General features: G+C 39.1%; 1 protein-coding gene across 1 annotated transcript; it reads left to right on the top strand.

Moving 5' to 3' along the window:
* Positions 1-9796: 9796 nt before the first annotated feature.
* LOC135206831 (piggyBac transposable element-derived protein 3-like) lies at positions 9797-11600 on the top strand. Its single transcript, XM_064238321.1, has 3 exons — positions 9797-9863; positions 10287-10488; positions 10768-11600. The coding sequence occupies exons 1-3, from the start codon at positions 9861-9863 to the stop codon at positions 11598-11600; spliced, it is 1038 nt and encodes a 345-aa protein (XP_064094391.1). The 5' UTR covers positions 9797-9860.
* Positions 11601-11887: the final 287 nt, after the last annotated feature.

Here is an 11887-nt window from a genome sequence, read left to right as displayed (position 1 = left end):
ATATATAATTATATCTATATATATATATATATAATATATATATATATATAATATGTATATATATATACAGTGGTACCTCGTTTCTCAAACTTTTCATATTTCAAACTTTCCGTTTTTCGAAAAAAGTTTCGACAAAATTTTGTATCGCTTGTCGAACAAATGCTCATACTTCGAATTGACTGATTATCTAGTTTATACTTGTATTCAACGGCCTATTGGGTCTTACAAGTTAAACTGTATTAATTTATTTTTTCATATACAATATCTAGTTTAATGATAACAATATTCGACAAAATACATTAAAGTGTAAAGCATTTAATATAAAATTTCACTTTCAATATAACATTTAGCATAAAAGATGTATAAAATTGTACGTAACCGCGGTGACATCACGCCCAGCTGACTTGTAATGAACGAGGGAGTGTTGATATGTTGAGGAGAGAAGGAGAAGAGAGAGTTAAAATATTACTGTATGTACGTAAAAGCAATAACAATTCACATAAAAAGGAAATTTCTCAATACATTTAATGTAATGATAAAGTATGAAAACAATCAAATGCAATAAAAAAAAGAGAAAAAAAGTCTTAATCGAGCCAGTGTTCAGCGCGCCAAGTGAGACGGTATAGTTGAACAATATTAACAAAATAGTAAATGAAAGAACAAAGCTTTTCACAATAAAATTTAGCACAAATGATTAACAAAATCATTCGTCATTGCGGTGATACACAGCTAACTTGGGGTAGAGGGAGGTAGCATTTATATATTTTAGGAATGATGAATGAATAATTTTAAGTTATCATGTGTCGCAGTATCGTTGAGGAGAGAAGAAGAGGCAGTAAAATCTTTACTATAATATGTACGTAAAAGCAGTACCAATTCACATAAAAAATAAAATGTTATTTCACAATAAATTGAACGTAATGATAAAATATGAAAACAATCAAATGCAATACAGAAAAAAGGGAAAAAAGTCTTAATAGTTGAACCAAGGTCTAGAGAATATAACCGCAGTCAGGCCCCTTAACCTATAGTATTCCTGCCATTACTTTCTCTTTTTTTTTATTTTTCTAAATACTTTAAGCTATTCGATAATTTAATTAATAGTCAGATGTAGGTTCTTGATTCTTCTATGTTAAGAAGAATAATAATAAGAGAGATCATTAGAACATGTTCGCCAAATAACATTGAAATTATAGAAAACCTACATTTGCTTTCTTCTTTTTTTATCTGTTTTTAAATACTATTATCTGTTTCCGAAGGAAAATAATAGCCAGAATAAAAACTATATTTTAATATATTAAATAATTATGAGCGAGTTCTAAGGAACATTCTAAACAATAATATAAATATGTCTAAATTACGCATTTAACAGATCTCCATAAAATCACATTTTGCACATATATAGCTATGTCGCTAACTTTTTCAATCTATGCACCGCTTTTCTGGAACTACTAATGTGTCTGTTCAAATTTCGAATTCTAAAAACTGTATGGCATGGAACAAAATATTTCGACTTTTGAAGTTAATTGGATGTGACTGCTAATTATATCCGCTAATTTAATTATCACTCCTTTTAAGGCTGTTAAAACATTTTCCTCCCAAGTGAGAATCAAACATCTTATCCATACATTTCAAATTATCAAGAAACACTAGGTTTCATTAGTTTCCCTTCACTAAAGCTTATGGCACCAACCTTTGTGTCATCTTCCTTTGTTACTTTTGCTCCTAAATATTCTAGTTGTGGAAACTTGCGAGCAATGAACCCGCCAACATATGGCATCTTCCCATGTTTGTTCTTCAACTTCCTGGTCTTTGAAGTCATCACTTTGATCATCCTTATTGCTGATATACTGGGTTCTTTCTGAAGGGAATTTCCTTCGTCTTCGAATGATGCGTCTTGCTTGCCAGGGACGAGGGATGTTACATTTTCACTGTTGCAGTTTTAAACGTTGCTCTTTGAGCTTACAAGTGTGCTGTCTTTTCCTAAAAGGTGGGCTCTGAGACGATGTTTAAATGCAACTGGTGATGGGTGCTGATTGTACGCTCCCATTTGACTTTTGCACCCAAAAAAGTCCCCCAACCCAGCCTGATTTAGTCTGTAATTTAGAGTATGCGTCATGCCAAGTTTTTATTTTGCCATTTTCAGCAGGTTAGACAAAGGACAGAGCATTGTACTGTTCTTCACTTTCATTTCTCTAGCAGTTCTATTCATGTCTTGAAAGATTTTGTCTTGCATTTACAGGTTTAGTCACGTAAGCATTTCTTGATGATTTTCTATCTGTTAGCAGTCGAGAATAAAACGGATCAAACTATCTATCAACAAGCCGAATGAAATGGCTTGTTATTTTCCAGCCCTTCTCTTCAAATATTCTTGGTTGTCGAAGTGATAAAAAAATTTATAAGTACTTTTGGACAGCAGTTGCACGGCAAGTTTAACTTTCATTCGTTGCATACCTATAATAACATTGATATGTTTTTCAGAAAGTTTAAAAGCTGTCCGAAGATCACTTCATTCCTCTTTATTAGCTCTCTAACTGGACAATTGTGAGCGGATGTACTACATACAGTTGCCTTAAAGTGTTCCTTTACCCCCATCCCCCTATGTTTCATGAAAATGTTCTGGTAACACAGCAATGAAGCCTGTTTGTCTTGTAACGACGGATGTGAATGGTCGAGATATTGGATGCCAATGCTCATATTTTCTAATCACTAATGTAGGCAATGTGTTAATGATATTAATGATATAAGAATAATAGTTTACATTATCAGTGAATTAAGTCGTTAAATATATAGAAAAATCGCATAAGAACACAATAATGAAAATAGCAATGGTGAAAATCATATTCAGTGCTTACTAACCATAATCGTCAACCTTTGTTCCATTCAGGTGTGGCTGCTGCATGCATTTACTGGGATCATACTTTTGTCCATGGTAGACCATTATTTAGTGTCTATTTCACACCCTCACCAATATTGCTGTGTCTTCGTGGACGGCAACCTCCATATGTGACCTAACAAAACATCAAGAAGAAATCATCAATTGTATTTTCATTTTTATGAAAGTAAACTCCACTGATCATTCGCAGAATAGTGCGGTTCATATGAGTTCATGACAACTATGGTGGTAGTTCGGGTATTCATCGGTTGTTAAAGACACACTTGACAATGGAATTACCCTGTGTAATATGATTAAGTACTTTTTAAGGTATTTTACTTTTAATACTGAATATTTATATGTATACAATTAGCAATTTGAATTTGCAACCAGATGCACCTTAAATGGGTAGATACATAGAAATAAGAACTGGATTGAATTGCTTTTGCTTTCAGTATTCGCCAGGTTTTGATTTTATTTTTTTACATTTAACTTGAATTGCTAAATTTCTCCCCTCATTTGAGCTGGTCCTTGGTCATAATCATTGCTAAAAAGTAAAACACCCAAGCTTTTTGTAATTATATAATTATGAGTTTTCTTTATTAAAATCAGCTGGTTTCATAAATGAATTTATAGCACCTATCTAAAAACTATGTATTAATACACAATTGTCGTGTTCAGTGTTTTTCACAACCATAATTTCGTATTAGCCTTTGGTATAGGACACAAGCAATACAGATTGATTGAAGCTATATGTCCTTTTTTTTTTGTCAAATTTTGATTCGCATAAAATTCCTTACATTGAAAAAAGGAACCCGCAAGATTACTGAGTATAAATTGTTTACTTGTTAGTAATAAAATAGCATTTTACTAAAATTAAAGTACTTTCAGGCCTTAACTGTGGCCCATTCTCAAGGAATATGGATAACATCTTACTAGAGAGAAAATTTAAGTCTACACAAATGTAGATAACTACTTACTGGAGGCACCATTGAAGTCTCCAGAAATATAGATAGCTACTTACTGGAGGCATCATTAAAGTCTCCATAAATGTAGATCAATACTTACTGGAGGAAGCATTAAAGTCTCCAGGAATATAGATCACTACTTACTAAAGGCAGCATTGAAGACTCCAGCGATATGCATAACTACATACTGGAGGCAGCACTGAAGTCTCCAGGAACACCGACAACTACTTACTGGAAGCAGCATTGAAGTCTCCATGAACATAGATGACTACTTACTGGAGACAGCATTGAATTCTCCAGTAACACAGATAACTACTTACTTGAGACAGCATTGAAATCTCCAGGAACACAGACAACTACTTACTGGAGACAGCATTGAAGTCTCCAGGAATATGGATAACTACTTACTGGATGCAGCATTGAAGTCTCCAGTAATATGGGTAACTACTTACTGGAGGCAGCATTGAAGTTGCCAGGAATATGGATAACTACTTACTGGAGAGAAGCATTGAAGTCTCCAGGAATATAGGTCACTACTTACTAGAGGCAGCATTAAAGTCTCCAGGACACAGATAACTACTTAATGGAGATAACATTGGAGTCTCCAGGATGTAGATAACTACTTACTGAAGGCAGCATTGAAGTCTCCAGGGATGTGGATACCTACTTACTGGAGGCAGCATTGGAGTCTCCAGGTCACAGATAACTACTTAGTGGAGGCAGCATTGAGTCTCCAGCGATGTAGATAACTACTTAGTGGAGGCAGTATTGAAGTCTGCAGGGATGTAGATAACTTCTTACTGGAGGCAGCATTGGAGTCTCCAGGTCACAGATAACTACTTAGTGGAGGCAGCATTGAGTCTCCAGTGATGTAGATAACTACTTAGTGGAGGCAGCATTGAAGTGTCCAGAAATGTAGATAACTACTTACTAGAGGCAGCATTGGGGTCTCCAGGCCACAGGTAACTACTTAGTGGAGGCAGCATTGAAGTCTCCAGGTCACAGATAACTACTTAGTGGAGGCAGCATTGAGTGTCCAGGGATATAGATAACTACTTAGTGGAGGCAGCATTGAAGTCTCCAGGTCACAGATAACTACTTAGTGGAGGCAGCATTGGAGTCTCCAGGTCACAGGAAACTACTTAGTGGAGGCAGCATTGAGTCTCCAGGGATGTAGATCACTACTTACTGGAAGCAGCATTGGAGTCTCCAGGTAACAGGTAACTACTTGGAGGCGCATTGAGGTCGCCATTGGATGTGATCACTCTTAGTGGAGGCAGCATTAGAGTCTCCAAGGTCACAGGTACTAACTTAGTGGAGGCAGCATTGAGGGTCTCCAGGGGATGTAGATCACTACTTGAGTGGGGCAAGCATTGTTGAAGGTCCCTCCAGGGTGTAGCTACTTAGTGGGAGCAGCATTGAGTCTCCAGGTAGATCACTACTTAGTGGAGGCAGCATTAAGTCTGGTCACAGGTACTCCTAGTGGAGCGCATTGAGTCTCCAGGGATGTAGATCACTACTTAGTGGAAGCAGCATTGAAGTCTCCAGGTCACAGGTAGCTACTTAGTGGAGGCAGCATTGAGTCTCCAGGGATGTAAATCACTACTTAGTGGAGGCAGCATTAGAGTCTCCAGGTCACAGGTAACTACTTAGTGGAGGCAGCATTAGAGTCTCCAGGTCACAGGTAACTACTTAGTGGAGGCAGCATTGAGTCTCCAGGGATGTAGATCACTACTTAATGGAGGCAGCATTAGAGTCTCCAGGTCACAGGTAACTACTTAGTGGAGGCAACATTGAGTCTCCAGGGATATAGATAACTACTTACTGGCAGCATGCTTTGGAGTCTCCAGGTCATAGATAACTACTTAGTGGAGGCAGCATTGAAGTCTCCAGGGAGTATGATAACTACTTACTGGAGAGAAGCATTGAAGTCTCCAGGGATGTAGATATCTACTTACTATAGACAGCATTGGAGTTTCAAGGTCACAGAAAAATACTTACTGGAGGCAGTATTGAAGTCTCCAGGTCACAGATAAATACTTAGTGGAGGCAGCATTTGAGTCTACAGGTCTCAGATAACTACTTAGTGGGGGCAGCATTGAAATCTCCAAGGATGTAAATAACTTCTTACTGGAGAGAAGCATTGAAGTCTCCAGGGATGTAGATAACTACTTACTAGAGGCAGAATTGAAGTCTTCATGTAACAGATAAATACTTACTAAAGGCAGCATTGGAGTCTCCAGGTCACAGATAACTACTTAGTGGAGGTAGCATTGAAGTCTCCAAGGATGTAGATAACTACTTACTAGAGAGAAGCATTGAAGTCTCCAGGATACAGATAACTACTTAGTGGAGGCAGCATTGGAGTCCCCAGGTCACAGATAACTACTTAGTGGAGACAGCATTGAAGTCTCCAGGTCACAGATAACTACTTACTGGAGGCAGCATTGGAGTCTCCAGGTCACAGATAACTACTTAGTGGATGTAGTATTGAAGTCTCCTGGGATGTAGATAACTACTTACTGGAGGCAGCATTGGAGTCTCCAGGTCACAGATAACTACTTACTGAAGGCAGTATTGAAGTCTCCAGGGATGTAGATAACTACATACTGGAGGCAGCATTGAAGTCTCCAGGACACAGATAACTACTTGGTGGAGGCAGCATTGAAGTCTCCAGGGATGTAGATAACTACTTACTGGAGGTAGCATTGGAGTCTCCAGGTCACAGATAACTACTTACTGGAGGCATCATTGAAGTCTCCAGGACACAGATAACTACTTAGTGGAGGCAGTATAAAGTCTCCTGGGACGTAGATAACTACTTAGTGGAGGCAGCATTGGAGTCTCCAGGGATATAGATAACTACTTACTGGAGAGAAGCATTGAAGTCTCCAGGTCACAGATAACTACTTAGTGGAGGCAGCATTGGAGTCTCCAGGGATATAGATAACTACTTACTGGAGAGAAGTATTGAAGTCTCCAGGTCACAGATAACTACTTAGTGGAGGCAGTATTGAAGTCTCCTGGGACGTAGATAACTACTTAGTGGAGGCAGCATTGGAGTCTCCAGGGATATAGATAACTACTTACTGGAGAGAAGCATTGAGTCTCCAGGTCACAGATAACTACTTAGTGGAGGCAGTATTGAAGTCTCCTGGGACGTAGATAACTACTTAGTGGAGGCAGCATTGGAGTCTCCAGGGATATAGATAACTACTTACTGGAGAGAAGCATTAAGTCTCCAGGTCACAGATAACTACTTAGTGGAGGCAGCATTGGAGTCTCCAGGGATATAGATAACTACTTACTGGAGAGAAGCATTGAAGTCTCCAGGTCACAGATAACTACTTAGTGGAGGCAGCATTGGAGTCTCCAGGGATATAGATAACTACTTACTGGAGAGAAGCATTGAAGTCTCCAGGTCACAGATAACTACTTAGTGGAGGCAGCATTGAAGTCTCCTGGGATGTAGATAACTACTTACTGGAGGCAGCATTGGAGTCTCCAGGTCACAGATAACTACTTAGTGGAGACAGCATTGAAATCTCCAGGTCACAGATAACTACTTAGTGGAGACAGCATTGAAGTCTCCAGGTCACAGATAACTACTTAGTGGAGGCAGTATTGAAGTCTCCAGGGATGTAGATAACTACTTACTGGAGGCAGCATTGGAGTCTCCAGGTCACAGATAAATACTTAGTGGAGACAGCATTGAAATCTCCAGGTCACAGATAACTACTTAGTGGAGGCAGCATTGGAGTCTCCAGGACACAGATAACTACTTAGTGGAGACAGCATTGAAATCTCCAGGTCACAGATAACTACTTAGTGGAGACAGCATTGAAGTCTCCAGGTCACAGATAACTACTTAGTGGAGACAGCATTGAAATCTCCAGGTCACAGATAACTACTTAGTGGAGACAGCATTGGAGTCTCCAGGACACAGATAACTACTTAGTGGAGACAGCATTGAAATCTCCAGGTCACAGATAACTACTTGGTGGAGACAGCATTGAAATCTCCGGGTCACAGATAACTACTTGGTGGAGACAGCATTGAAATCTCCAGGTCACAGATAACTACTTACTGGAGGCAGCATTGAAGTCTCCAGGTCACAGATAACTACTTAGTGGAGACAGCATTGAAATCTCCAGGTCACAGATAACTACCTAGTGGAGACAGCATTGAAATCTCCAGATCACAGATAACTACTTAGTGGAGGCAGTATTGAAGTCTCCAGGGATGTAGATAACTACTTTCTGGAGGCAGCATTGGAGTCTCCAGGTCACAGATAACTACTTACTGGAGAGAGCATTGAAATCTCCAGGTCACAGATAACTACCCCTCTTACGCCGGAGCCCTAAAAATCAAAACGTCTCCCGTATGCCGGGCCTGGTTTGGAGTGAGCGCGGAAGTGGAAAAAATAATTTTTTCAAAAAATTACAGCGCGCGTACTTTTGAAGATTAAGAGTTCATTTTTGGCTCCTTTTTTTGTCATTGCCTGAAGTTTAGAATGCAACCATCAGAATGAAAAATAATATCATTATCATTAGTAAAATAATGCGATATATGATAGCGAAAAAAAAAAAATTCATACATAATTGTATTCAAATCACGCTGTGCAGAAAACGGTCAAAGCTAACCAGTAACTTTTTTTTGCGTTGTATTGTACACTAAATTGCGATCATTTTGATATATAATACATTGTAAAACAATAAAAGCAACACCGGAAAAATATTATCACAAAATGATGTACGAATTCGTAACGAGCGGACGTAAAAAAATGTTATTTTCAAAAATTCACCGTAATTCTAAATAATGTTCTAGAGACTTCCAATTTGTTTCAAAATTAAGACAAATGATTGAATATTACGATACTGTAAGAGTTTTAGATTAGAATTGCAGATTTAGACCATTTCGGACGAGTTAAATTTGACCGAATGTCGAAATTTTAATATATATATTTTTTTATATGGACATATTTCGAAGATGGAAAAAGCTACAACCTTCAATTATTTTTTATTGTATTCTTCATGAATTTGCGCACATTTTGATATATGAAACTCTATAAAAAAAGGCTAATATGAAAAGGAAGCAAATTTAGGATAATGCCATGTTACGTTATTTCGGAGGAGACTTGCGGCCGCGAATCGGCGCGCGGAGTGAAGGTAACAATATATTTTTCAAAAATTCACCATAAATCACAATATTGTTTTAGAGACTTCAAATTTGTTTCAAAATGAAGAAAAATGACAGAATATTACTAGGCCGTAAGAGTTTTAGCTTACAATTGCGTTTTTCAACTATTTCGGTAGAGTCAAATTTGACCGAACGTGGTTTTTTTTTCAATTTATTCGTGATTTATATGCAAATATTTCGAAAAAAGAGAAAAGCTACAACCTTCAATCATTTTTAGTTGTATTCTACATGAAATTGACGCAAACTTTTCATATATAATAAAACTTTATGTAACAGCTAATTTTAAATGGTGCAAACATTTCGACAATCGCACAAAAAAATTCTGATTTTTTCGGAAGTTAACCGCGCGAACGTAATGTTTTTTTTTTTTTTCATAAATTCACCATAAATCGAAATATTTTGTGCTAGAGACTTCCAAGTCGTTGCAAAATGAAGGTAAATGATTGAAGTATTTTACTAGAATATAAGAGTTTTAGCTTACAATTGCGTTTTTCGACCATTTCGGTAGAGTCAAAGTTGACCGAAAGTTGAAATTTTTGCACTTAACCCTTTAACGACCAGAGATCCCATTTGGGATCTTTAAAACAGCTACTTTCGGGTAGTCGTGGTGAACAAGTTTGAGCTTGTATGAAATTGACGCTTTGGCAACTCATAGCATACACTCCATCTGCTCTTCGAATCAACCAATCAGAAGCCACCAGGCCCTCGCACAAAGACTGGAGGGCCTTCGACAGACACCTCAGTCGTGCGCAAGTTGGAAAACAGTCAAGACGTGCCGCAGTAACCTCCAAGTTCCCCCCCCTCCGAACTTCGTAATCATGGTAAGCACACAGTGACTGTGGGATAGTGAAGCCTAGTGATATACTTACCTTTTGATGTTGGTTTGAAGGGCTGTAGTGTTACTGACGTGTCGTAGTGACAAAAAAAAAAAGTATAGATCCCTTGCGGGATACTTCGGTCGTTCTTAGGCGGACCACGCTCTCCCATGAGGGATGTATCGGACCGTAACGGTTATAACGGCCAGTAGAATACGACGTCAAGTAATTTTTTTTAGTGCTTGTTTTAGACATTTGTGAATAATTTTAACAATATATCTAGATATAATAGTGATGATTTATAGATGTTAGGTTCATGTGCATATAAATTATTACCTTACAAGGGATTGAATGATAGGTTTTTGTTAGGGAAAGTTACATTTTTCTTTCATTACATGATTTTAAAGTTGTTTTTTTTTATTTTTGCAGTTCCAAAGCAGTATGTTTTATGGGCAACGCAATGCTGCATTGGAGACTCAGGAACGTGTACCATGGGTAGCCCCTGACGACGCTGAAGGAAGTGATGTCGACGTGAGCCCTTTGGACATTGACAGTGATGATGACGACCCTACCTACGTTCCTGACGAAGGCCTTACTCAGGACGATGCCTTTGACCCTCCTAACTCTAGAGGTTAGTATGAGACATCCTTAGAGAGAGAGAGAGAGAGAGAGAGAGAGAGAGAGAGAAATGTGTTGTAAACATTGTATTTAAAAGTCTCGTTGTTATAATGGTATTTAAATTTGTTGCCCTTTAAATGGTTTGTAAACATTGGGTATTTTAAAAACTTATTTGTTTACTTGCATACTCACTGACATACACGTGCACACACATGCATACTCACTTGACATACACATGCATGCGCACACACACATTTACTGTTTTACTAATGTTACTTTATTCTTGTTTCAGCTCGCAAGGTCAATGTTGTTGTCCCTCAAGCGATGCCTATGGAAGAGGAAGGTGAGCCTAACCCTAAGAGGTCTCGTGCTGATGAATGGAAGAAGGAAGACATTGATATCCGTGCCCTGCCCAACTTCATTCATCAGAAGCCTGACTATTTGAGGGAACCTTATGAATATTTCTCCCAGTTCTTCACAACTGAATTGAGGGAACACATTGTGTATCAATCCAACCTGTACTCAAGACAGAAGGATGTAGGCAGCAACTTCCACATGTCAGAAGAGGATCTCATGGTTTTCCTTGGCCTCATCGTGTACATGGGCCTGGTTCCTCTCCCTAGCATAGTTGACTTCTGGGCCGTGAAGACCAGGATTCCTCAAGTTGCAGACTTCATGTCCAGGAACCGCTTCAAGGCAATTCGATCTTCCCTTCACTTCAGCGACAATGACCAGGCAGCTGCATCCCAAGATCGGTTCTTCAAGGTGAGAGTCCCCTTCACCAAGGTCACCAGAGAGTTCCTGAAAGTTCCTGAGACTCCTATCCACTCCATTGATGAAGTGATGGTCGCCTATAAGGGCACAAGGGCTGGTAACCTTCGCCAGTATGTCGCAAAGAAGCCTGACAAGTGGGGCTTCAAGTTGTTCTGCCGCTCCAGTGTGGATGGGTTTGTGCATGATATTCTCATGTACCAAGGGGAGACAACCTTTGTGAGCCACCATACTATGCTATCTGAAGAGGAGAAAGCCATGTCTGTAACTTCCAAGTTTGTTGTCGCCTTAGTGAATACCATCAAGGACCCCAGAAACTCAGCAGTGTATGCAGACACTACTTCACAAGTATAGGGTTGGCCAAGTACCTAGATCACAGTATGGATGCCGGTATGTGGGCACTGCCAGGGAAAACCGAGTTGGTCATCCTCCCCTGACTCTGTGAAGGAGATGAACAAGAAAGCGACACAAAGGTGGGGGACACTGGACTATGTCTCTTCTGATGGCATCCTTGTTGCAAGATGGAAGGACAACAGCGTTGTGACAATCTTGTCCTCTGATGTGGTGTGGAGCCCATGGGAACAGTGGAGCGGTAGTACGAACAAAGGGCAGCCAAGAAGAAGGTTCCCATTCCTTGCCCA

This window comes from Macrobrachium nipponense, chromosome 31 (assembly GCF_015104395.2).
Source record: "Macrobrachium nipponense isolate FS-2020 chromosome 31, ASM1510439v2, whole genome shotgun sequence".
Lineage (NCBI taxonomy): Eukaryota > Metazoa > Arthropoda > Malacostraca > Decapoda > Palaemonidae > Macrobrachium > Macrobrachium nipponense.
Note: the sequence above shows the minus strand (reverse complement) of the source record. Positions and strands in the feature narration are given on the sequence as shown.

Excerpts from the sequence above, each read along its gene's own strand:
- LOC135206831 (XM_064238321.1), top strand. Across the intron at positions 10,489-10,767 it reads TGACCCTCCTAACTCTAGAG|CTCGCAAGGTCAATGTTGTT; the intron begins GTTAGTATGAGA and ends TTCTTGTTTCAG.